Source organism: Phocoena sinus, chromosome 18 (genome assembly GCF_008692025.1).
Source record: "Phocoena sinus isolate mPhoSin1 chromosome 18, mPhoSin1.pri, whole genome shotgun sequence".
Taxonomy (NCBI): Eukaryota; Metazoa; Chordata; class Mammalia; order Artiodactyla; family Phocoenidae; genus Phocoena; species Phocoena sinus.
Window position 1 is genome coordinate 9,044,866 of NC_045780.1, and position 26,764 is coordinate 9,071,629.

The 26,764-nt window shown below is 33.8% G+C and overlaps 1 protein-coding gene across 9 annotated transcripts in view; it reads left to right on the forward strand.

Annotated features, from left to right (window-relative positions):
- The window catches only part of PDS5B (PDS5 cohesin associated factor B), a 199,772-nt gene that overhangs the window by 82,498 nt on the left and 90,510 nt on the right, over window positions 1–26,764 (forward strand). For 8 of the 9 annotated variants that reach the window (XR_004346677.1, XR_004346678.1, XM_032611242.1 and 5 more), the window contains 8 exons: window positions 648–774; window positions 7,280–7,360; window positions 12,249–12,389; window positions 14,571–14,686; window positions 17,936–18,030; window positions 22,491–22,636; window positions 25,108–25,259; window positions 26,508–26,621. Coding sequence is in view for 7 of the 9 variants with exons in the window: in XM_032611242.1 (XP_032467133.1) it covers window positions 648–774; window positions 7,280–7,360; window positions 12,249–12,389; window positions 14,571–14,686; window positions 17,936–18,030; window positions 22,491–22,636; window positions 25,108–25,259; window positions 26,508–26,621 (972 nt within the window). In the remaining 2 variants the exon portion in view is untranslated. Of the gene's footprint in view, window positions 1–647; window positions 775–7,279; window positions 7,361–12,248; window positions 12,390–13,409; window positions 13,495–14,570; window positions 14,687–17,935; window positions 18,031–22,490; window positions 22,637–25,107; window positions 25,260–26,507; window positions 26,622–26,764 lie in introns of those variants that run through there. The other variant, XM_032611245.1, reaches the window with a different exon arrangement.

Genomic DNA, 26,764 nt, shown 5'->3' on the forward strand with positions numbered 1-26,764 from the left:
AGAATAATATAAGAGTGGCATAAGGTGATCTACAGCCTTATATAATATATATTATATATATAAAATATTTAAAGCCTTATATAATATATAAACCTTATATAATATATAAGCCTTATAATATATAAGCCTTATATAATATATAAAATATTTTATATATAAAATATAAATAAATAAATAATTATATATAAAATATTTTATTATAAATAAAATATTTATTTATAAAATATATAAAATATTTTTTGGCTTATGTTATTTTCTTTTATTTAAATCACATATTACTGACTCCTTAATTCACGTGAATAGTTGAGTTCTTTGTGTATTCCTTAAATTTATCTACTAGAATTAACTTCCACAAAGTAGTTTGATTTTCTGAATTTAAGGCAAAACTAAAGTTGCGTTTGATTTAATTACTTTTGATTGTGAGACTGGTAAAAATTAGGAAAAAGTAATCCTGGAAATGTAATTTAAAAAATATTTTGGATGCTATTGTAAGATTTGGAAGAGAGGGAAGCTTTAAATGAATATGTAGAATTTGATTTAATTAATACCTGAGTATCAGTTTGAAATAAAGTGTAGTGTTCTATGTTATGATTAAATCTTATAAATTTCAGATATACTTTAAATGAAATACCAATTTTGAATTTCAGCAATGGCCACAATCAGAAAGTTCATATGCATATGGTGGATCTCATGAGTTCTATTATTTGTGAAGGTGATACAGTATCTCAGGAGCTTTTGGATACCGTTTTGGTAAATCTGGTACCTGCGCATAAGGTAAGTAGCAATATATTTTGAAATGTATCGAAAGCTTGTTAATATTAGGGTCCAGAATTTGCTTACGTTTAAAATGCAATTTATCCTGCTTTATAGTTTTGGAGACTTTTGTTTTATCTTATTATTACTATGTTTTTTTCCGGTACGCAGGCCTCTCACTGTTGTGGCCTCTCCCGTTGCGGAGCACAGGCTCCGGATGTGCAAGCTCAGCGGCCATGGCTCACGGGCCCAGCCGCTCGGCGGCACGTGGGATCCTCCTGGACCGGAGCACGAACCCGTGTCCCCTGCATTGGCAGGCGGACTCTCAACCACTGCGCCACCAGGGAAGCCCTGGAGACTTTTATTGATTAATATTAATGTACATCACTTGTGTTTAATAAAACATGATACACTTATTAGTCACTAATTAAATGAAGAAATAACAGAGTTAGTACATGTGATAAAGTATCTGTAATAACTCAGTTTTGTATAGGATTATGTTTCAAGGAACACATTAATAGCTACTTTGATGCTGTTATATAACTTTATATGTTGGGAGATACACAACCAAATAAGGCCTTAGGTAAAAGACAGTGATAGTGTAGATGGCAGGGAGGGGTGAAATTAAAAGGGAAGTCTTGGGCTTCCCTGGTGACGCAGTGGTTGAGAGTCTGCCTGCTGATGCAGGGGACACGGGTTTGTGCCCCGGTCCGGGAAAATCCCACATGCCGCGGAGCGGCTAGGCCCGTGAGCCATGGCCGCTGAGCCTGCATGTCTGGAGCCTGTGCTTCGCAACGGGGAGAGGCCACAACAATGAGAGGCCTGCGTACTGCAAAAAAACACACAAAAAAAGGGGAAGTCTTTACTAACTTGGAGAAAAGGATATGTTGATGACACAAGTATTTTTTGCCTGGGTGATATTAATCAAGTTGTGTGTGTGTTGTGTGTGTTTTTGTATGTTTCGTTCTTCGAAAATGACTAACACTCGAGTAAGCAGTTGGAAATATGGTTCTGTGATTCACCAGTATAAAGGTCTCTGCAAAATTAAGACCTTTCTGGAAAGATATAACTTAAATTTATAGCTACACAGCATTCACAAATATAATGCTTCATTAAAAATGACCTCATAATCCAAAATTTCCAAACTTTTAAGAAGTCCGTCAATACTGAAAATCAGACACTAAGTAAAAATTCAGATAATATATTTATTGGATAAAAATATTAAATACCTTTAAAAGGATTAAAGATAACAATTTTATGTTTTAATCTCTAGAAGCATAAGAGTTAAAAAGTATGATAGCTAGACATCTGAAAGGAGAAGAAGGTATGGTTAGGAAAAGTAGAAATGAAAAATGTTCATAGACATCAAAATATTTTTTGGATTATAAAAGATATTTAGAGAACTAGGAGATAGAGCTGAGGAAGTTGTACAGATACAGTGAGGTAAAGTTAAGGAAAACATAAACGATAGAATGAAAAGGTCCAGTATATTTAAAAGTGATGCAGAACCCTGAGTAAGAATGGAGAAGAGATGATATTCAAGTAGATATTTGCTTAAAATTTTCTAGAACTGACGAAAAGCGTAAATTTATGAGTTAGGTAACAAAAGTGTCATGAACAGAATAAATAAAAATAAATCCCAGTGTAGGCATATCCTGGAGAATTTGTAGAATGACAAAATAGAAATAATCTATAAAGCATCCAGAGGGAAAAGACATAGCCCTTAACAAGGAATAAACATTAAACTGATTGCTGACTTCTCAGTAGCAAGGATAGATGCCAGAACATAATGGACCTATATTTCCAAAGTACTGAGATAAAAACTGTATATGCTGGCACACAGTTGCTATCCAATATGAGTGAAATTAAGACATTAAATATACAACTTGTCAATAGATCCTCCCTGAAAGAACTACTGTTTGAGTACTTCAGAATAATGGAAATTGAACTTGAAAGAAGTGAAATGTAATAAGTATTGGTGAACAATGAAATGCTCTAAATAAGAACTGACATATAAAACAAGAACAGTAGCAATAATAATTATAATGATTAATTAAAGGGATTTTAACAAAATGGTCCTAAACCACTGGATAAAAATAACATGTAAGATTGAATGGCCTAATAGAGTCAAGGAGTGATATGATCTTGCTGATGATTAGGAGTATAGAGCTATTGATTTACTTTGAACTTTATTATTTTTTTTAACTTAATTTATTTTTGGCTGTGTTGGGTCTTCATTGCTGTGTGTGGCCTTTCTCTAGTTGCGGTGAGCGGGGGCTACTCTTCATTGCAGTGCGTGGGCTTCTCACTGTGGTGGCTTCTCGTTGCGGAGCACGGGCTCTAGGTGCGCGGTCTTCAGTAGTTGTGGCTCACGGGCTCTAGAGCGCAGGCTCAGTAGTTGTGGCGCATGGGCTTAGTTGCTCCGCGGCATGTGGGATCTTCCCGGACCAGGGCTCGAACCCGTGTCCCCTGCATTGGCAGGTGGATTCTTAACCACTGTGCCACCAGGGAAGCCCTACTTTGAACTTTAAATGAAGTATTCATGTTAAAATTTTAAGGATTACAATGCAAGGAAGAATTACAATAAATGTAAATGGCCCAAATTTACTACTTCAGGTTGTCAGATTAGATTAAAAATAATTCAACTGGTCATTGTTAATCAGAGATAACAAAAATACTGTCACAAAAAGGTTGTCACTAAAAAGATGGAGAAAAGATTTGCCATGCCAGGCACATAATAACTGAAGGAAAACTGAAATAACTTGTATTGATTTTAGATGTTATAGTCTTTACCAGGTAAAGAAGGGAGTTATACAATGATAAGTTTTAGTTCTCAGGAAGATGCCTAAACTTGTATTCACATAGGCTCAAAATATATAAAGCATACATTGGAAGAATTATAAGGAGAAACAAACTCACAATTTGGTGGCCATTTTAATACATTTCCAATTGATTATAAGTCAAATAGACCAACAGTTCTTGAGGATTTTAAAACAAAAAACTAACAAGCCTCTAGCGCGCATAATTAATCTGTCAAAAGAGTAAATCATGATGGCAGTTATAAGAACTTTAGAAATAATAATTAAAATGATACATATTAAAACCTGTGGGATTCAACTTAAATGTTGTTTTAACCTAACTTTAGTTTTTTGTTGTTTTTTTTTTTTTTGTGGTACGCGGGCCTCTCACTGTTGTGGCCTCTCCTGTTGTGGAGCACAGGCTCCGGATGCACAGGCTCAGCGGCCATGGCTCACGGGCCCAGCCGCTCCGCGGCATGTGGGATCTTCCCGGACCGGGGCATGAACCTGCGTCCCCCGCATCGGCAGGCGGACTCTCAGCCACTGTGCCACCAGGGAAGCCCTAATCTAACTTTATAGTTAAAGTGTCCAGTTCAAGAAATTATAAAAGTATCGTTAGAATATACAGTCCGTACAAGAAAGTAAACCATGAAGAACAGAAATGAATGAAATAGAAAACATAGTGACATTTCAGAAAAACCTAAAGTTGGTAATTCAAAAAGTATATTAAATAGGCATACCCTTGGCAGTTTGAATCAGAAAAAGGGAGATGGTATTAATATACAGTTTTAGAATGAAATGAGGAACAGCAGGCATTAAAAAGATCAAAAAACAATTCCATGAACAGTATTTTATGCTAACATATTTGGAGTTGGACAAAACAAATTTCTAGAAAATAAAACTTGCCAATTTTTCTCAAGAGAGAAAATCTTGAATAACCTTTAACCAATAAAAGAAATTTAATTGGTTTTAAAAACTATATCCATAAAACAAACAAAAATATTTTCTCCTAAACAACGATGACAGTAATAATAGCAACAGCAGTAGAACTCAAACCAACTATGAAGGAATTTAAACACATCACCAGGAGATTTCTGTTAATCATTTAAGTGCCATATAATCCTGATATTCAGCAAACTTTTTCAGATTATAGAAGAGGAAGGCATGCTCCACAATTCACATTATGAGCAGAATATAGTCTTCATAGGGAAAACTAGAGAAAACCAAGTTCAAGAAAGGAGGATAATAGGCTAATTTAATTTATAATACATTCATGTAAATCCAATATAAAATAATAGTGGACACTATCCAGAATGATATAAAGTAATATTGGTAATGAGCAAATTGGCTAAATTTTAGGAATTCAAAGATGGATTAACATTAAAAAATATTTGTGGAAATTAACAGAACAAAGAGAAAAAATAATCAGTAGATGTATAAGAAAACCATTTGATAAAATTCAGTATAACTTATGATAAAAAATATTATTAGCATATTTGAAATAGAAACGAACTTCCTTAAATTGATAAGGTTATGTATGATAACTGCACTTAATGGTGAAATGCTGAAGGATTTTCTTTGAAGTTAGGAACTTTGTCAAGATGTCACTTCTACTCAGAAAAAAGTCAAGTATGCTATTTCGAATCGGCATTAAACTAGAAGCCTTAAGTTAGTGGAGTAAAACAAGAGAAAAGATAAAAGGATTAGAAAGAAGAGACAAAACTGAAATTATTTGCAGATGTTATGACTGCCTGTGCAGAAAACACAAAACAATGTACAGATTAGTTTCTAGACCAAATAAGAAAATTCTGCAAAGTTGCTAGATACAAGATCAATATATAAAAATCTGTTAGTATAATTTCAAAAAATTTTTATTTGTATCTTTAACAAAGACTTGAGCTACTTAGAAATTTATTAACAATGTGCATGACCTTAATGTTCAAAGTTATTACAGTTGTTGAAGTGTAAGAGACGACTTAAATATGTTGCATGATTTGTTATAATTGTTTATGTGATGGGAAACTCAGTATCACAATAATTTCATTCCTCTACATACTAATAGATAACCTAATCAAAATAGAAATTGTGAATGTGTATTGCGTGTGTATATGTGCATGTGTGTGTAGTTTGACAAATTGGTTTTTGAAGAATAGGAAAGTGGGGACTTATCTTACCTGGTGTTAAGACATTATTTCCATATGTCTCTTTGACTGTAATCAGGCAGTAATAGACAAAGGGACATACGGAAGTAATGGAAAATTTACAAATGGTACATGGTTGTATAGAAACTTGAGAGTGTGAGTATTACAGGGAAGTCATTGGAGGGAATAATGGACTTGAATATCCATATGGAAAATAGTATAAGATTCTTATTTCACACCATGCATAAAAATAAATTACAGGCAGAATAAAGATCTAAATCTGAAAAGCAAATCTTTGAAATTTTATTTGAAAATATAAAACAACGAATTAACCTCAAAATAGAAAAGAATTTAAAAAATATAGAGTGCACAAGCCAAATAGGAAAAGATTAATATATTTGGTTATATTAAAATGAAAACTTTTGTATGTCTTAGGATACCATAAGCATTGTAAAAACATAGGTATAGGCTCTAAGATATGTTGTGCATGTAATTGGCAAATGTTTAGTGTATAGAGAAACTCTACGAATAAGAACAAGACAAAACAGCTCATTTGAAAAATGGCAAAGGTAGTATTTATAGAAAATTATTTCTTATATGCACAGGGAGGCATGTATCAATACAAGACAGCTTAATGTCTATGAATAGGAGAATGAGTAAATAAGCTGTAGCATATTATATATGAAAATACTAAACAGCAGTTAGATATTAATGAAATGATACAATACAAAGCATCAATGCAGGTAAATCTAAAAATACGCTGAATGTGAGTTTCAGGATATATACAGTTTTCCTGCTGTCTGTAATATGTTTGAACTGGAATAGTGATTCCATTTCAGACCTTTGGTCATGATTCTTTCCATCATCAAAATCTCTTAGAAACATATATTCTTAAGATATTGTTTCTTGTACTTTTTTTCTTTTCATACTTGACTATGTTTCTTTGGGTTTTTTTTGGCAGTGCTGCATGGCTTGTGGTTTCTTAGTTCCTTGACCAGGGCTCAAACCCGGGGCCCCGGCAGTGAGAACGCTGAGTCCTAATCACTGGACGGCCAGGGGATTCCCTTGTTATGTTTCTTATATCCCTGGGCTTCCCTATGCTCTGAGATGTGCTTTGGGAAAATCTTCTTTCCCATAGCTGCCCCAAACTCTTTTGTCTTTCGCCACCTGAGGATTCCCCATTTCTGCCCGCACTAGGACCCATGATGTTTGGTTCTTTTGGTCTTGGAGTGAAATAGCCTGTATTTGTACTCAGCTGAACTGATTTGACTTTACAACTAGCTTTACAGTGACTCAGTATCTCCATTTCTGTCTAATAAACATTTGTTGACCTTTTCTATGTGGTTTACCTTATGCTGTGAATAAGATATGAAGAGAATATAATTATCCTTGCTTGAAAGGGATCTTAAGATCTACTAGACCAGTTAGTCTTAGGAGAAAAGTGGCTTTGCTGTCACCCTTTTATTCGAATTGAATCTTAAACAGTTTTCTCATTCATTGACTTAACAGTAGCTTTTTGAATACAGATAATATTTCCTTTTTCATATTTAGTGGTGTATAATATAGATACTATTTTTTTTTCTTCAGAATTTAAACAAGCAAGCATATGATTTGGCAAAGGCTTTACTGAAGAGGACAGCTCAAGCTATTGAACCATATATTACCAATGTAAGTATTACTTGTCCAATTGGTTGTCAGAAAGATTAGCCAAAATTTTAAACACTGCTAGAAGCAGAATTTCAGCAAGTGATTCATACTTTAACATTTCGTATTGTTTTAATAATTAAGTGTATTTTCTTTCTCCTTATTTAAAATTATTATTGGTTCATACTCTCTAGAAAATTAGCTCTCATATTTGTTCATTCATTTCTCTCTTTCAAATTGCCTAGGAACTAAAACAGTTTTTATTTTGGTTAGCAAGATATACTGTTTCTATTCTTGGAAATGGAGTTAAATGTAATTAGATAAATCTTATGGAACTTATCATTATTCAGAGAAGTTGCTTACAGCCTTTTGGAAATTAAATTGATTTGTATAAGAAGAAGATATGAACTAATATCAAGACATAAAAGTTGAAGGCAAGTATGAATAACAGCGGTGTGGTGAAAGTTGCCTATCTTGCTCTCCCTGGGGTAGATTCCATATAAATCTACCTTTTCTGAGAAGGGGGAAGAATTGCTATGAAATGAGCCCTTTCATTATCATCTCAAATCTACTTATTTATGGTTAACGATCTTCTATTTATTTTCAGAAGAAATGTATTTTATCTGATAGATTCACTGATAGAAGCTTATTATAAGTTGTAATTTTTCCCCCATAGTTCTGTTGAGTTGCACAACTCTAGGTGGCACCATTCACATTGTTTTCCATGTGAATGATACCTACTGGAACAAATCTAGAATGCAGTCTTGATGTTGGCCTCTGGAATTGTGTAGCTGGTCTGTCTCTCCACCTGCTTTCCAGTTTTACCCACATCTAAACATGTAAATCTGTCTTCTTGAAAAAAGTGAGAAAGAAAGCCTTTTATAATTACTTATGTACTTAATTTTCCTGAAGTTTATTGGAGAATTTTTCTTGAAGAAATACAAAATTTAATTTAGTATATAAAAATACATCATGAAAAGATGTACTTTGAAAATTAACATACTTTATGGAACAGTACTATGGTAAATTCCAGTTTTTGTTACTGGCTTATGACCTTAAATAGTTGTGAGCACATGATGATTTGGAAAAACGTATTTAATTTGTAAAGAAATTGTTTTGGAGGGTGGACTTTCAGAATCTGGAGAATTAAATTGTGTAACCTGTCTTAATAGCTCCAGTCAGATTGCCAGGGAATTCTAAATATTGATTTCTGCAAGTTTTGTGAGTCTTGGGTATTGGCTGCAGTAAATTGGTTAGATTGAGTGGATTGAGTTCTTTCTGTTATGATATAATGGCACTTGAAATCTGTAGAACCAGATTTAAGCATTCTGTTATTAAGTGCCCCTTCCCTTTTCCTTTGCTTCAAGTGCCTGTGAACGACTGTTTCTGTGGCCATTAGATACACTTAGGTGAGCTCCTCCTGGTGGTCATTTATTTAAGTTGATATTGCTGAGCCAGATGTTTTTTAGGGGAACACTTGCCTTTTTCTGGCATAAAAATAAGAAATTAACACTATACTACGTTGATATATTTTCTAGGATTGGGAAAATAAATATTTGATTGGGTAATAAAAGAAAAAAAATCAAGATAGAATGAGGTGATTAGGTTCATTATACTATTCTCTCAACATCTGTGTATGTCTGAAAGTATTTATAATAAAAGTTAAAAGAAAGAAGGATGAAGGAAATACTTTTAGCATTCCCAGGTAAATCAAGGTAAAAACATTTCACTGTCACTTAAACCTCATGTTAATTTCCTGCCTTACCTACAGAAATAGACAGCCCCATCCATACTTGGTTATGTCTTTATCAGAAGCTGGGGCTGGGGGCAAGAGGCACAGGATTAGTAGAATAGTCTGAGCACTTTCAGTTATATATTTATTTATTCCCATTACTTGGTCATTATTTTCTTATCTCTCTCTGTTTCCCCTATTTTCTTGTCCCTTGACTTATTTGAGAGTTAGCTAAGAAGTCGTTAAGAATTGCTTTTTTTTTTTTTTTTTTTTTGCGGCTCCGGACGCGCAGGCTCAGCGTCCATGGCTCACGGGCCCAGCCGCTCCGCGGCATGTGGGATCTTCCTGGACCGGGGCACGAACCCGTGTCCCCTGCATCAGCAGGCGGACTCTCAACCACTGCGCCACCAGGGAAGCCCAAGAATTGCTTTTTTTTTTTTCTCCTCTTCTCCCTTATAAATCTACAGTTACATGTAAAATGCTTTCTGGTGAGCTTAATTCCTTGTGGGATTTTAGTACAGTGTAAAAATCATTCTCAGCCTTTTTGCATTTGTACATGTAATAGCCATTATTCATATATCTTCCTAGTAGAGAATTAGCAAGCAGAAATAGAGGTAGGATGTCAAGGTAATAATAACCCCACTTCTGTCTCTTTTTTACTTGTGTGTTTTTTCAGTCTCATGCATATAGACACATTCAAGTTTCCACTTTATATACAGTGTTGTTTACATATATAGAACTTAAGAAGTCACTGTGGCATTACAGATTACTTTTTTTTTTTTTTGCGGTATGCGGGCCTCTCACTGTTGTGGCCTCTCCCGTTGCGGAGCACAGGCTCCAGACGCGCAGGCTCAGCGGCCATGGCTCACGGGCCCAGCCGCTCCGCGGCATGTGGGATCTTCCCGGACCGGGGCACAAACCCGTGTCCCCTGCATCGGCAGGGGGACTTTCAACCACTGCACCACCAGGGAAGCCCTAGATTACTTTTTAAAATAAATTTTTTTTAACTTGATAACTCATGAAACTAAAGTGTGTGTGTGTGTGTCTCTCCCTCTCTCTCTCTCTTTCTCTCCCTCTCTCTCTCTCTCTCTCTCTCTCTCTATATATATATATATATATGTATATATATATATATACACATATATATATATATATAAAAGGTACAACAGTATCAAAAGGAAAAAGTATATAGTGACAATTCAAAAAATTTCCTACATGGATCACTTCTTGGTAATGTTGTTATTTTTTACCAGATCTTTTTAATCACAAGTTTTAGGGGATAGCACAAAAGTATTTTGTTGGATTGAAAAAATGTATCAAGCTTGTCTTGATGTAGGTAAAATTCGGTTAATTTGCTTAATCTCACTTAGCCTTAGTTATTGGAGTTAATAACGCTTGGGGTGATGGTAGAGAATGTGTTAACTGATGTGAAAGCACTTTTGTAATTAAAATTGATCATTTAAATCTAAGGTAGAATTTCTTATCGACCTTTAACTTACTCCTCTTACTCTTTTCATTAGGAGGCAGTTGTTATAATTTAATTTGTTATGTGAAAATTAGTTACCATTTGTAAGTAAAAGACTAATGTTTTTTGGTAGGAAATACTTTATTCAAATCTATATCTGCTTCTTCACTGAATTGTATACCCTCAAGAAGGTTGTTTCACCTATAGTTGTATTATAGTACCTGTTACATATCATTCATTCATTTATTGAATCTATTTTGGATACCTCTGTCAGGCAGTGTACCATGTTCTTGTTGTACAGTGAAGACTGATTTGGAGATAGATGGAGATTATAAGTGTCAAATAAATGTTTTTGATGGAATTTGTAGGATGTTACACTGGGTTTTTGTTGTTGTTTTGTTTTTTTCCATTTTCAAATGAGTTTTCCCCAGACTGATAGAAGAAGAGGATGGTTTGATCACCAAGATGGCCAGATTGGAAAGGATTATTTTCTGTTAAGAAAGGTAGATTTATCATTTTTAAGCAGGAGAAAATTTTCAAATGGAAACAACGAAGCCACTTTATCTTCAACTTGAATGAGAATTTAACCTTTGGTGTCATGAAATTCTTTTCCCACAAAATTGATGAACATGGAGGACAGACGAGTTATTTTTAAAACCAATAAAGAAAGAATAGTAGAATAGAATTTTTTTCTTTTTATCCCTTCATGGCTAGGTGGTTGGTACAGGTTCATAGATCTAAAAAACTTAAGAACAACACAGGAACTAAAAGTAATCAGAGGAGACATTGAAATGTAAAGTCCTGACTGTACTTTCCAGATAGAAAACCTGATTAAGCCAAGTTGTTTGTTAACTGTCACAGAAAGAAGAGATCAGGGCAGCTTGTGTGGTGTAAAGAATCCTTAATTCCTTCTTCAAGGAGATAAAAGATACTGTGGAGAATATGTGGGATCTGCTCTGGGTTAATTTTTTACATGTTTGGAAGACTTTAAATAGAAAGGAACTTGATCATTATGCCATGTATTTTTTACCATTTTCAGTAGTAATATGATGAATGATCTGAGTGTGGAAACTAGTTAGTGCTGGCTGCTTATAGAAGAACATTGTTCACATTTGGATTTTCCTTGTGTTTGTATGTGCTTTTAATTGGACTTTAGTTAGTGCTATAATCTTTGTATGTATGTATACATTATCAGAATATAAAAGAAGATAAAGTATTAGAAAGATATTGTTTTGCCTTGTAAATATAAAATTACGTATTTTAAAAATGGAATTGGTTTCTACTATGAAGGTGTAAGGCTTTGTCTTCCATACTGTTGTCTCCCATACTGCTGTGGTGAACAAAATGTGATCCCTTGCCCTTAAGAAATTTATCTAGTAGAGAAACTAAGACATGTGTACAAATAACTGTAATATAGGATAAAATATGGTAAGTACCATAATGTGGAATAAAGTGTATTTGGTAGGTAGGGTATTTATTGATATGCTAATTGATGAGTCAGTACAAATTGCTTGTCTTTTAATATGTATGAGGTGAATTCCATGTTTTATGTTTTTATGTAGCCAGTAGTGATTTCCCCCCTTCTTAGAAAATGTTTTGGTATGCCTGTTTTGACTCTGTATAGAACGATAATGAACTTAATTGAATAATAAAATTTCAGAAAATTCACTTTATCTATGTTGTTTCTATTAATGATAAATTTTCTTTCTCAAAAGTTTTTTAATCAGGTTCTGATGCTTGGGAAAACATCTATCAGCGATTTGTCAGAGCATGTCTTTGACTTAATTTTGGAGCTCTATAATATTGATAGTCATTTGCTGCTCTCAGTTTTACCCCAGCTTGAATTTAAATTGAAGGTAACTATTCTAAAAATAATATGGTTTTATCAACCAGATTAGCAAAGCACATTACTTGTGGATTTTTAATCCTTATAGTGGTTTTAACTGAATGTTACCCATGTGGTGGTATTACTGTTATTTATTTACATGTTTGTGCCTTGCATATTTGTGTATCTCCAGTGCCTGGCATGGTGCCTAGCAGATAAAATCTGATGAATTAATGATTAGCAGAATGATATTTTCCTTCAGATGTTTTCCAGATAAATTCTGGGTTGTGACTAACTTTTGAGGTCATGGGTATACATCAAACTTTTACATTTTTAAGGCATAGTTTATAGTGGTTCCCAAGGCCCCTTGATGTACCATAAAAATAGTTTAGGATCTGTTATCCACATAGGGTGAAATATTTTCCCTTTATGAATATTATCTTGTACTTGCCTAGCCTATCTTGAAAGCTCCTTTGCTTTTCACATGGCTTTCTGGAATCTTTCGGTAATGTCCTTATTGCCTTGCCATTAAATTATGCCATAAAATTGAGTTTCATTTGCAGATTTGGGGCATGTTTTCTCTTTCAAATTATTACATAAAGATTAAATAAATCTGGTTATAATTAATACTGTTTGATGAGCCCCACTGTACCACCCAGAAAAGTTTTTAAATGATTTCTGTGTTGTATTTCTTGTTTCTAAAAATTTGAATTTGTCTCTTTGAAAACTACAAAATAAACAGTTTATGTTGATAGTGTAAATACCCCCAAAATGCAGCAAATAAATATTCTCATTTTATGCTGGGGCATATTTTTGGTGTATTTCTCAAGTGAGACATTTGATTCACTGGCCTTCCTCTACCCCCTTTTTTCATGTAGTTAGCAATTTTGATGAGGCAAAAGGCAGTCATACCTTTAATTATTTGTTGCTTTGATTTTCTCTAATAAAAATGTTGAATACTGTAAGAAATACAAAAATAAGAATTATCATCCCTGCTTTCAGCAAATTTAACATCTATTATGGGAGGAAGAGGAAAAAATCCATATCTAATAAGAGGCCAAATATTATAAATATCATAAAAGATACAGACAGCATACAATTGAAGCAAAGGAAACAGCATGCAGAATCATATAGAGGTAGGAAGGTGCTGGGTGAATTTGCAGAACACAAAGAATTACAGTTGCATGGTAGCATAAACTAAGTTTAAATCATTCCTGGCTGCCCATTAGAATCTTCATCTGTGGAGCCTTAATAAACAAACAGATGTCCAGGCATTAACCCAGATCAGAATTTCTGGCAGTGGAGTCCAGACATGAGTGTTTGTTTGTTTGTTTGTTGTTTCTTAAAAGCCTTATAGGTCATTCTAACGTGCAGCCAGGGGTAAAACGTACTTTTTTAGAGGAATAATCAAATAATAGAGATGAGTCGGGTCATATCATGGGGGCTTTAAATGCTGGGCTTTGGCATTGGTTTAAAATTTAAAAGATCTGTACAGTGCCATCCAAGTACCTTGAATATTAGTGCTTTTAACAATCTCTGTCACATTTTGTGTTCAAGTCTAGTATTGTAGCTGGCTCATTCATTTAAATATTGTCATTTGTTGGAGGTACCAAAAGCAGTAATAAATGAGTTCTCATCCCCAGAGTACCCATTTTCTCTATAAAGTGGAAACTTTAGTTTTTGCATGTGTAAGGCTTCCTCATGTCGTTGAACTCCATTATGAATCTGGTGTATGTAGGTGAATGGACTCTCCTGTTGGGAGATTTAGTGCATATTTATTTCTACAAAGGGCTTAACAAGTACCTTCATACATAAGTCTCTGTTTACTGTAGGATTGGCCTCTATCAGTGTCTATTAAAGACCACGAATAGTTTTTCAAGGGTCCCAAGTAGGTTTGATGCAAGTTAGTTTTTGATTTTGATTTTGAATGGAGACAAGCCTCAGTTGTAGGAGAGGCCACTAAATTTTAATCAGACTTTGGGATGAATTTTCATGTAGGAGAGTACTCCTTTAACGTAATTTGAAATGATTAGAATATTTAAGGTAACATTTAATTTTATGAAAAATATATTAAACATTTTTATGTATAATTTTTCAGCTGAAGTTCATAAAAAGTTTTCTGTGGAATTGGAGATTAAGGGAAATCAGGGGAAAAATTATTCTCAGTGTATCTACCTCATGGTTTTAAAGCTGTGGTTGTGTTTTGTTTTAGAGCAATGATAATGAGGAACGCCTTCAAGTTGTTAAACTACTGGCAAAAATGTTTGGGGCAAAGGATTCAGAATTGGCTTCTCAAAACAAACCACTTTGGCAGTGTTACTTGGGCAGGTATATGATTTTGGTGTCCTGTTTAAAAGTAATATGTGTTTATATCTACTTACTATTTTAAAACAGCACCCACATTTAAGATTGTTTCCTGAAATCATAAAAATGAGGGGTTTTATATTTTGAAATTCTTGAATGCTGATGGCGATTGGCCATATTTACAGTTTCCCCTTCTTATTTTGTCTTCAGTGATTTTTAAAAGATTATACATTTAAAAAATTATCTCACAAAGTATTATAATCATGAAATTGAGGTGTATTGTTACATAGCAGTGATTGATTAATTCCAACCAGAAATACATCATGGTGAGATACAGCCTCTCCACAAAGAAATTATATGTAATTAGATTATTTGGAGACATTGTAAAGATAAAAGGGTATCTATAGAATGAATAAATAAATGATTATGTATATTCCTCCTACTAATCTCCTTTCTACGTTTCTTATGATAATGAGGAAATGATAACCTGGGCTTCTTATATGCTTTTAATGATCCACAAACCTCCTGAAATCGGTTGCAAAATTTTGAATGTGTTTCTGTATTTTTTCTGTGAGAGGGGTTTATTTTATTACTTTTCTAAAGATACCCCGACCTTGAATATGTTAAAACCACTTCCAAGTGCCCTGGCTGAAACCTACTTTGACCCTGAGGATAGAGGAGGATTTTTTTCTCCCTTTTATAATTATGCTTATAACAAATCATGCAATTAAGTCGTAAATAAACAAGTAAATAGGATTGAGATTCTTACTCTATTTTCTTTGTATTGAAATATTTGCATTGTCATCACCACTTTTCTTTCCATTTTGTTACCAGAACTATCAATGATTATGATAAAGATAATCTCTTCTGGTCTTGTTTTTCTAATTTGTCAAATCATATAAGCCTTCATATGTTAAGCCCTAAATTCTTGCTCTGTTTTCTTATCTCTTATGTAGCTCAATAATATTTAACAAGGTGTGTTAAACTAATAAATATTAGCCCATTGTCATTTTGAGTTTGATTTCTAGACTTTTCCCCCTTAAATACAATGAGCAAGAGGGCAAAATAGTTTGTTTAATTAAACTGTGCAACTAAAATCAAAATCTGTTTTATTTAATGTGCTAAAACAAATACAGTTTTACATATAGACATTTAATATATCTTTAAATCAGGACTTGGATTAGCCAGACTTTATAGGATTTTAGGAGGAAAAATTCTAATTTAAACTTTTTACCTTTTGATTACATTGTAATTTTTCCTTGTTTTATTAATGACATAAAACTTGCACATTATTACCAATTTTAGGGAGCTAGAGTATTTTTTAAAAGTATTTTAAAGTATTTTTTTAACTTTTAATGGTTATTTGGTACATGTTTAGTTGAGAAAGGTTAAAGTGTATAGGGATTGAGTACTTGGGTTCAGAACACTCAGGAAACTATATGAGACCAGAGACAAGATTTTTTTTTTTTTTTTTTTTGCGGTACGCGGGCCTCTCACTGTTGTGGCCTCTCCCGTTGCGGAACACAGGCTCCGGATGCGCAGGCTCAGCGGCCATGGCTCACGGGTGCAGCCGCTCCGTGGCATGTGGGATCTTCCCGGACCGGGGCACGAACCCGTGTCCCCTGCATCAGCAGGCAGACTCTCAACCACTGCGCCACCAGGGAAACCCCAGAGACTAGATTTTATAGACTAGATTTTTTTGAGTGTACTTCATAAAGCAGTTTGTTTCCTAATAATAATCTTTTATGAGTAATTTGTTGCTCCTTCAGAAGACTTTTCTTCTTTTTGATGCTAAATTTTGTTTCTTATGGTATTAGGTGATACAAGATTTGGAGACTTTTTGGTCTTCGAGAATTAAGACATGAAAATGTCAAATGGAAAATTCTTGCTTCACTTTAACGTTCTTGTTGTTACTTAAGATTTAAAAAAAAAAAACACTGCTTTGTAGTCCACAATGAACTTATGTGTGTAGACTTTGAACATCAATGGTTTAGAGACAACTAGGCATCATGTGCTTCCTGGTGGAGGAGCACAATGCCGTTATCAAGTAGTCTTGCTAAAAAATGAACCTGAATATGATCAAGTCTATAGACCTGATTCCTAATGTGCAGGATTTAGGAGAGAGGGGAACCTGTTAATTGACATCAGAATGATAAAATTATCAAAATCTAAACTGTGGAAAAACACTACACACACAAACACAAAACAGGTGCTTCACCAGATTACAAAGGAAAAGAAAAAGATAGAGAGGGAAGATATGAGTAAAAGATACTTAAATGACTTACCAACCAAAGAGTTTTAACTTTTTAGAGATACATACTAAGGTATTTACATATACATGTAAAAATTTGCTTTGATATTAGTGGAAATAATTATGATAGATAGGAGTAATTTTGGCACAATTTTAGAGTCATATAAAGTAATACAGGGTTTAGTGCAAGATCTACCAAACATTTGTGAATGTTCTGTATTTAAGAAAGAATAATTTGAGGAAAAGCTTTCTTTTCAGTGTGGGATTTAATAATGTATATGTGTATTATGTATACACAATATACTTGCATAAACAGATACATTTGAAATTACAGGGCTTCCCTGGTGGCGCAGTGGTTAAGAATCCGCCTGCCAGTGCAGGGGACACAGGTTTGAGCCCTGGTCCGGGAAGATCCCACATGCTGCGGAGAAACTAAGCCATATGCCACAACTACTGAGCCTGTGCTCTAGAGCCTGCGAGCCACAACTACTGAGCTTGCATGCCACAATTACGGAAGCCCGTATGCTTAGAGCCCATGCTCCACAACAAGAGAAGGCACCGCAATAAGAAGCCTGCGCTCCACAATGAAGGAGTAGCCCCTGCTCGCCTGAGCTAGAGAAAGTCCGTGCGCAGCAGCAAAGACCCAACACAGCCAAAAATAATAATAAATAAAATAAAATAAATAAATTTATATATAACAAAAAAGAAAGTATACTATTTATAGGAAAAATTTTGTCATTCCAGTTCTTGTATTTGAGGCAAATGTGTACTGTTTAAACATCCTCATTAAAAGTACATAGTTCTCACAGGAGATTGACCTAGTATAATACAGAGGTTCCAAAGCATTCTTACATACATAGTATATCAAAAACTTTGTTAAAATAGTCTGGTTCTGCTTTGAATTATCCTGTATAAATTGTTTTTTCTTTTAATTAGAGAAATAAATATAAATTAAGTGCAGGATAAACACTTATCTCTCTCTCTTATTTTAAAGATCACTCTGTGACTTTATATTTTATCAGGTTTAATGATATCCATGTACCAATCCGCCTGGAATGTGTGAAATTTGCTAGCCATTGTCTCATGAACCATCCTGATTTAGCAAAGGACTTAACAGGTACTGTATACCCATAATGGCAAACATTCCTAGATGCTCTTTGGTGAAAAAAATTGGTTTTATATATAGGAAAAAAAACCTTTTTATTTTTGGTTGTTTTTTGTGATTATTCTCAGTGAAGTCTTCTTGTTTCAGTTCATCATCATGGTGAAGCTACAGTTTTTACCTCCTAGTACCTACATAGTACCTAGAAGCACTTACATAAAAAGTAGCATTATCAGAGACAATATTGGTTTCTTAATTTAAGAACAATTCTACAAGTATTTCAGGCATTTGGATTTGAACAGGTCTTGACTTTGCATAGATTATGGGACTTCAGTCGTCTTTAATATTTTGAGAACTTAGGTGAGAGTCATTAATTTATGAACTAATTTAACCATGCTTAATGGAGGTAACTTTTCTGAAATCTGTATATTGATGAGGTATTTCAGAACTTTGCATTTTTATAGTAATGAGAATACTGTGTATCTGACTGTTGCTGCTCTGTTAAGGTTTTTAAAGTTATGAAATAGTTTAGAGAATATGGATGAATACAGCAGCCACTGTCTTCCTCAGAAATGTTAGCATTTTGCTGTATTAGCTTAGGAGTTTAAAAAAAGAAAGTAAATTGTAGATACAGTTGAAATGCTGTTCACAAACTCCTCTCATTCCTACTTCTGTAGAGGGTGACCTCTCTATTAAATTTGTTGTGCATTCTGTTCATGTTTTTCTATCTATGTCACATGTGTATCGGTACATAAGTTATATATAGTATTCTTATGTGATTTGAAAATTTTATTGAAATAATTTGAATTTGATACAGTTGAACTTATTCCCGCTATCTTATTTTGTGTTTTCTATTTTGCATGCCTATTCTTTGCTTCTTTTATTTCTGTTTTTCTTCTCTTCTGCCCAGCTGATTAGTTTTCTTCTCATTTTTCCTTTTTTATCCATATGGGCTTGGAAGTTACATTCTCCTTCATGCTTTTACTGCATAGTTGATTAATAAAGTCTGAAATTAATCAGAACACTAGCTTCTTTCTGAGCAATCCAGGACCCTTGAAAGGTTTACCTCTGAGCACTACCTTCCCATCTTTCATATTATTGCTTGTTATTATTTAGTTATTTACTCTTTTTAAAATTTTACCAACTTATAGTACATTTTAAACTGCTTTTTCTGGGAGATATCCTGCTTGGAGAACCCTCTGTCTACCTGCTGACACCTGAAATTGGACTGCTCGCTGTGTGTGAGCTTCTGATTTATAGCATTCATCTTAAGATGATCCGTTCTTCCTCTCTCTTTTGCCTTCCCCCTCTCCTTCCCTTCTTTTCTCCCCCCTTCTGTGTGACCCTGAGTGTGTGTGTGCGCGTGCGTGCATGGGTGTGTCTGTCTGTCTGTTTCTTCCTTTTCTCTTCTTCCTTCTCTTTTATCCTGGATGTTTCTTTTACTCTGGAGCACCCTTTTCTTGTGTTATGGGTGCAGTATTCTCTGAGAATACTAATGATAGTATTTTGGAGTTTTCTTTTTCTTAAAAATGTCTGTTTCACCCACTTGTTTTTCCCACTTTTTATTTGCTTTTGTCTGTATTTTCCATGTTAGAGGCTTTCCTCAAATGCTTGGCAATCCATGGCTGTCGGCTTTTATTAAGAGTGGGGGACTAAATTAAAAGCTGTTCAGAAAGCCCTGAGCGTATGGATGGGATTGTTCACTCTGAACTTCACTGTAGGGTGATCAGGGTGGGTTGTTTGTTGGAAAACCTTTAGTTTAGATACTTTCTCTTTGGCTATTCAGATTCCCCAGAAAAGAGTATCCTACCAGGAGTTTAATTTTAATTGCTTGTGTCTTTGGGACACCAGGTATTATTACTTTATTTTTTATTATAGAGTGGTATTTCATTGTATGAATACACCATAATTTGCTTACATCCATTTTTTTTTCTTTTGATGGCTATCTGGGTTGTTTTTGGTCTGGGGTGATTATGATTAAGATTACAGTGAGTATTCTTGTATAAGTGTTTCTGTGGATTTATGTTTTTATTTCTCTTTGGAACTACTTAGGAGTAAAATTGCTGGTCATAGGGTAAATGTATGTTTAACTTTATAAGAAATGACCACGTTCTTCATAGTAGTTATACTATTTCCCACTTGCACCAGAAATGTTTGAGGGTGCAGTTGTTCAGCATTCTTGCCAACATTTTGTATGGTCAGTCTTTTTGGTTTTAGCCATTCTCATAGGTCTTGATGTTTGTTGTGATTTTAATTTGCATTCTCCTGATGACTAATGAGATTAGTCATCTTTTTATGTGCATATTGATACATATGTTCTTTTATGAAGTATCTGTTTAAATTTTAAACCCATTCTTTTTTAATTGGCTTGTTCGTCTTTTTTTTTTCTTGTTGATTTGTAGTAGTTCTGTACATAGTCTGTATTTTTTTAAAGTATTTTTTCCATAGTCAGAACTTCAATGCATTGTTTACTCTTGGCTAAATAATAGATATTTTGTTTTTTTATAGTTGTCTGAAATATACTTTAGATGTGAATAATTTCACCAGTAACCTTTTTAGTCCTTCTCATTGTTTTGAATGTTTTGCTTTATCAAAGGATAGTGTACAGTTTCATCTTTTATGAAACATTTATCTTGTTATGTATTTCCTAGTCTCTAGCCTCCTGGCACATTTTAATTTTTAGAGTAGGCTAAAAGACAGATTTGAAAAATCTAGGGGTCTAACTATTAATGCAGATTTTCAACCACTCCACTCCATGTTTTCAGCTGCTGTCTTCATCTCTGCCTTTCTCATTGCTTGGTGCCTTGAATTTCAGGGTTCTTCTACCCTGGAAATGAGCTTGTCTATGGCTTTTCTTTCCCTTTTAGGTTTCATCCTTCTCTTTTGTCTCTGGGCATTTACCAGTCATCCATCTGCCAAAATTTTGGTGAGAAATCTCTTCTGCTATGATCTCTTCTCTTGTTACTTGTCCCTTTTAAAAGACATTTTCTTAGGGTTTCAGGAGTGAGTTGAAATAAATATGTTAAAAACATACATTTATCTTCTTTTCTCCATAGTGTGTTTGTGAGCTTCATCCTGTGCCTTCAGCCAAGTTTTAAGGGACGTAGCCATATTGGGAAGAGTATTGTTAGATGCTGCATCATGCTAACTGTTGAGAATTTCTTCTTTGTCCTGTTTTCTCTTCCTCTGCACAGTTAATATCTACAAGTTAATAGCTCTTGTGTATACCTGTTTAATATGAATGATTTGTTTTAGTGAAATGAGGATGTATCTGAAAATTGATGGTGTGTCATTGGTTTTTCCTTTTTTAGTGACACCTGAAATAATAATACATATTACATTTGAAACAAGTGCAGCGAAAGATAAAAACTCCTGTCTTTATCTTGAGGGGTAAATGAATTTGAGATATATTTAGCATGGGGCATTTGAAATCAATACTAAAAATAACCTTGTTTTCTGTGATACATAAAATAATATTTCCATTTCTTCAGAAGTTTTTTAGCGACATATTGTCTTAAACACTTTTTGAAATAGTTCCTGTTAGTAGAGAATGCTCAAGGTGGAGGGGCTTAGGACCTGGGCATTGATTTTATGAGCTTTTGCATTATATTGTTAACTGTTCATTTATTGAGAAGTAAATCCATTCACAATCATAAGCTCTGTTTGTTGTTTGTAGACATGGCTATGTATGTTACTCCAGATCCAAACAACGAAATTTTATCTTACTGGTCATATAATTAAAAAGCTGAATAATAATTTATGTTCACTTGTGGTACCTCTTCTTTAAACCTAATATATCATTACTGAAGATTGTTAATTTTTTTCTTTCAGCTTTCTCAGTGCCAGATCTGAACTTCCATGTTTTTGACTTTAAGATTCTCCTCTAGTCACTCGTAATTGTTAAGTGTTTCATTTCTTCTGTCTTCCCTTTGGCCTTCCTTTTAGTTCAGTTAAACAGAATTGCCTTACGGTCTTTCCTGTAATCCTATTTCTTGGCTGCCATTACCTTAATTATACTCTTTCAATAACCTCACTAAGGGTTTACATAGTTAAGGGATAGAAACTTGAATTCTCTAGCCTTTTCCGATTAGAACCACTTGACTTGAATATTTTAACCATTTAAAAAACAAAAGTGAAATATTTAGCATTGATATACTTCTTGGTTCATTTATATGGTTTGTTGAATTAATGAGTTTAGGAACTCCTTAGTTAACTATCCTGTCTCACAAATGGGGAGGGGGTTTACTACTCAGTTGCATGTAAACTACTGTATTTTGCCTGAAGGACTGACCTTCTTTCCTTCTTCCTTCTCTCTCTCCCTTTCTCTCTTACCTACTCCTAATGTTTTTGAAATATTGAACCTTCTACTTAGGTTTTGTTTTTGTTGTGGTTTACTTTCAAAGATCTTGTGCAATCTTTTCAAACGTTTTAGTTGTCAAAGTTTCATTTTAATCAAATAAAATTTTATCTTTCAGAGTATCTTAAAGTGAGGTCACATGACCCTGAGGAAGCTATTAGACATGATGTTATTGTGTCTATAGTTACAGCTGCTAAAAAGGATATTCTTCTGGTCAATGATCACTTACTTAATTTTGTGAGAGAGAGAACATTAGACAAACGGGTAAGTAGGGTTAATAATTATTAGTAGGTTTGCATTTTGAATACTTGAAGTTTAATAGTATTTCATTTGAAAATATTGAGATTTAAATGTAATTAGCCCTTTTTGGGGGGGGAGACATTTTAATATCTAAAATAATGTTTATGAGAAGATTTTACTTTTTGTTACATTAAATTTTATTAGTTTTTCTTTATTAGGATTATTTGTTCTCATCCTCAAAATGGGTCAGCTCTAAATGGTAGAGTAATCAGATGTTTAACCTGTACACTAATTTTAGTAAGTGACTTTTGAAAAGGCCTTTGAACACAACTTCTCTTTTCTCTTTTTCCTTTCATATGGGTATCAGTTCATAGTCCTCTAGCTGATTGTATTATAATTTCTATGGAATGGAAAATACAAGATGTCTTCTTTTTTCTTTTAATTAATTAATTAATTAATTAATGGCTGTGTTGGGTCTTTGTTGCTACATGCATGCTTTCTCTAGTTGTGGCGAGTGGGGGCTACTCTTTGTTGTGGTGTGCAATGCTCTCATTGCAGCGGCTTCTCTTGTTACGGAGCATGGGCTCTAGTAGCGTGGGCTTCAGTAGTTGTGGCGCACGGGCTCAGTTGCTCAGTTGCATGTGGGATCTTCCCGGACCAGGGATCGAACCTGTGTCCCCTGCATTGGTAGGCGGATTCTTAACCACTGTGCCACCAGGGAAGTCCCCAAAACGTTTTCAACATGGCAAAGCTAACCCCAGCAGAGCAGCATGCTTCGAGCCTATCTCCTGTGACCCCAAATCTTCCTTCTAGAGCACTGAACAGCTCCACTCTTTAGTTAGTGGCTTCTGAAGAGGGCACTGTGTCTTACATTTGTATTCCATGTTGCCTAGAATGTATTAGGCACTCAGTAAGTGTTTCGGTGAATATTTATTCTCCCCTCCTCCCCTTTGCCTTTCCTTGATGGCATGGATTTTACAGACTTAGACTTAAGAGTAATTTTGGTGAAGGATGAAGATCTTTGGTGTATTTAGGGGTTAATAAGCAAAGAAAGTGGGAGGTCTCTTGGTAGATATGAATAGCTCTAACTAGGTAAAAACTTCACAACATTTTGAAAGTCACTTGTATGGTCAATTGTGCTATCTCCATCATTTAATTCTCTCTTTGATCATGTGGGTTGTGGATGGAGAATACATGGACAGGAATTGCATGGTTTTCCCTCCAAATCTATAGGTATTCAGAGCAACTTATTTTAGTTGATAAATTTAGACTTGTTGTTATTGGATATTTCAGTACGGTATTAAACAATGAAAAGGCCAAGAGCTGTAAAGAAGGAAAAGGAGGTTTGCATCATGGTAGGATAACAGCCTTCTAAGTGTTCAAGTAAACTTTTTCATAGTTAAACTTAGAATTTAAGCTAAGTATTTGTGTATTATTGGGATCATAATTCATGTATGTTTTTGATCATCATGGTGTGTTCATCATAGGACTGCTTGGTTCATTCATATAAATATTAATTGAGTACCAAAAAATAATTAAATATATTTACGTTACTGACAGTATTAGAATATGCTCTATATCTTTAAATTTTCCCTAAAGTAGCACTTTCGGGAATTAGAGATAAGATAGGGAATTGGAGATAAAGTTTTTACAAACATATTGAATTCTTATTTTATGAGTAAAGCTTTTGAAGTCTTTTATTTCAATATGTATGCAGTGGATGGATGAAATAAGGACTATTATTTACTGTAATTAATTGAAAGAGAAACCAAGAGAAAAATGTTGCTGTGAGTGACAGATTGCAAAGGAAAAATTAATAATCTTCGCAGATTCATGAAGTTCTTAATATTACTTCCTCCCTACTGATTATAGTGCTGTGTTTATGTAAAATTTAAGATTAAACTCATACCAAGATAATTAATGTTAGGTATACTATAACAGATATGTATTTAATTTAGAAAATAGTTGAATATCTTTATACCTGAACGTCTTTGCCAGATATACAAAATGAACCACTGATGTGTCTTTGCATTCAGCATCTGATAAAGCCATTGTCATGTATACCTTTAATACAGGTATGCTTAATATAGACCATAATTTGGAAAAAACTCTATAAGGAATAGCTCACAGTTTATCCACTTAACTGTCTTTGCCTTTTACAATTTGGTAGCATGCTTTCCCTCACTCATTCTAAGTGACATTAAGTAGATTGTGATTGAGTTTTGCTTTTTAGGGATTGGTAGTGGGTATAAGATATCAAAGCATTAAAATTCTTTATACACGTTAATAGATGTCTGTGCTTGACATAGTAGATATATTAAAATGATAGTTGTGTTTTTTCATACAGTCATTACAGATTGACATCCAGGAACTGAGGTATGATGAAAATAAATTGTGTAAAGTGAATAAAAAAACTGGGAAACTAGACTTTACTGAATTAATATAACGGAGGCATTTTTAAATTACGAGAAAAAAATTTTTTTTTTTTTTTTAAGTGGAGAGTGCGCAAAGAAGCCATGATGGGACTTGCGCAGATCTATAAGAAATATGCTTTACAATCAGCAGCTGGGAAAGATGCTGCAAAACAGATTTCATGGATCAAAGACAAATTGCTACATATATATTATCAAAATAGTATTGATGATAGGTAAGTTAAAGACACCACATGTAAAATGTTTAGTGCTTTTGGTATTATATAACTGTTGTTGAGCTATTGTTTTAGGCTATTTTCTTTATAACTTTAAACTCCCTCCTCAGTTTTTACTGCAAATTAAAGGTAGTGAGTGACTAGTTGCTTTCCCACCAAAGCCATAAATGAAGTAGTAATGTACATATAACTTTAGGGATGGATACATCTTTTATGGTCATTTTCGTATACTATGTTTTAACAGAGTAATATTTGAAAGTAGGAGTGTATGTAATTATGATTTAAATTCTGTTTCATAGATAATTGTGTTATAAGGATTCACATTCATTTTTTCAAATAAAATAAGTATACAACCTTTGGATTTAGACATTTTAAATACAAACAATTCCTACTCAAGGCTAAAAAAACTAGTTTATACATTTTTATAAAGACACATTATCTGAATATAATCTTTGTATTTTTCTATTCCAGTGTGTAAGGTTAGACCTTATATGGAACCTAGCGATTTAGTAGTTAGTAGAACTGTAAATTCTGCTTGCAGTCTGCATTGATTTGATGAATTTTTAGTGGGGTCCAAATGATCTTGCTTATTAACAGGTGAGAATGAGAAAATTAAGAACCAGTAGGACATCTTACAATTTTAAGAGGTATGGGAAGCAGAAACTGAGTATCTTAGGTTGATATTATCTAAGAGACTTTATGGTTATTATTTTTAGAAAATTGACGTTTTTAAGCTTTTTGAGCGTGTGGCATCAGTGCACAGAGATTTGCATTATGGTTTCATAGCCCACCCCCCACCATTTAATTTTTCTTTTCTCCTTTTTTTCTTTTTTTTACTTTTATCTAGGTCTCTTTTCATGATATCACTACAAAAAGTCAAGAATCTTAAACATTTCTTTATGGTTAACTTACAGATGTTTAGAATATGTCACTTGGAAGGTTCTGGTGTAGTTTTTTAACCCTTTATTGTTTAGCCAATGAAATTGAGTCCCTGGTATATAACTTGCCCAAGGTCATGCAGAAGTAGTTAATCTTAGTTAGGTATAGGACTGTTTCCAGTACATCCAGCTAAAATTTTTTCTTTGGCTCTTCTTCTTATAGAAAGAAATCTTTGATTTGGAAATCTCATCTCTACTCAGAAAGAAGAAGCTCTTTTATATGTGTTCTTTATGTGTTTTGGAAATTTACATACATATTTAATATGTACATTTAAAGAAATTAATACAGTACTTTATGTTTTTTTCGTAGATTGCTTGTTGAACGGATCTTTGCTCAATACATGGTCCCCCACAATTTGGAAACTACAGAACGGATGAAATGCTTATATTATTTGTATGCCACACTGGATTTAAATGCTGTGAAGTATGTTTCAAATGTTAAACTCTGTTCTTTCCATCTTTTGCAGTATGTTGGATTTTATGGAAAAGAAAACAACTGTATTTTTAAATGTCAACAATTTATGTAATGCAAACATTGTTTAAGTGGTCAGACACAATAAAATACTT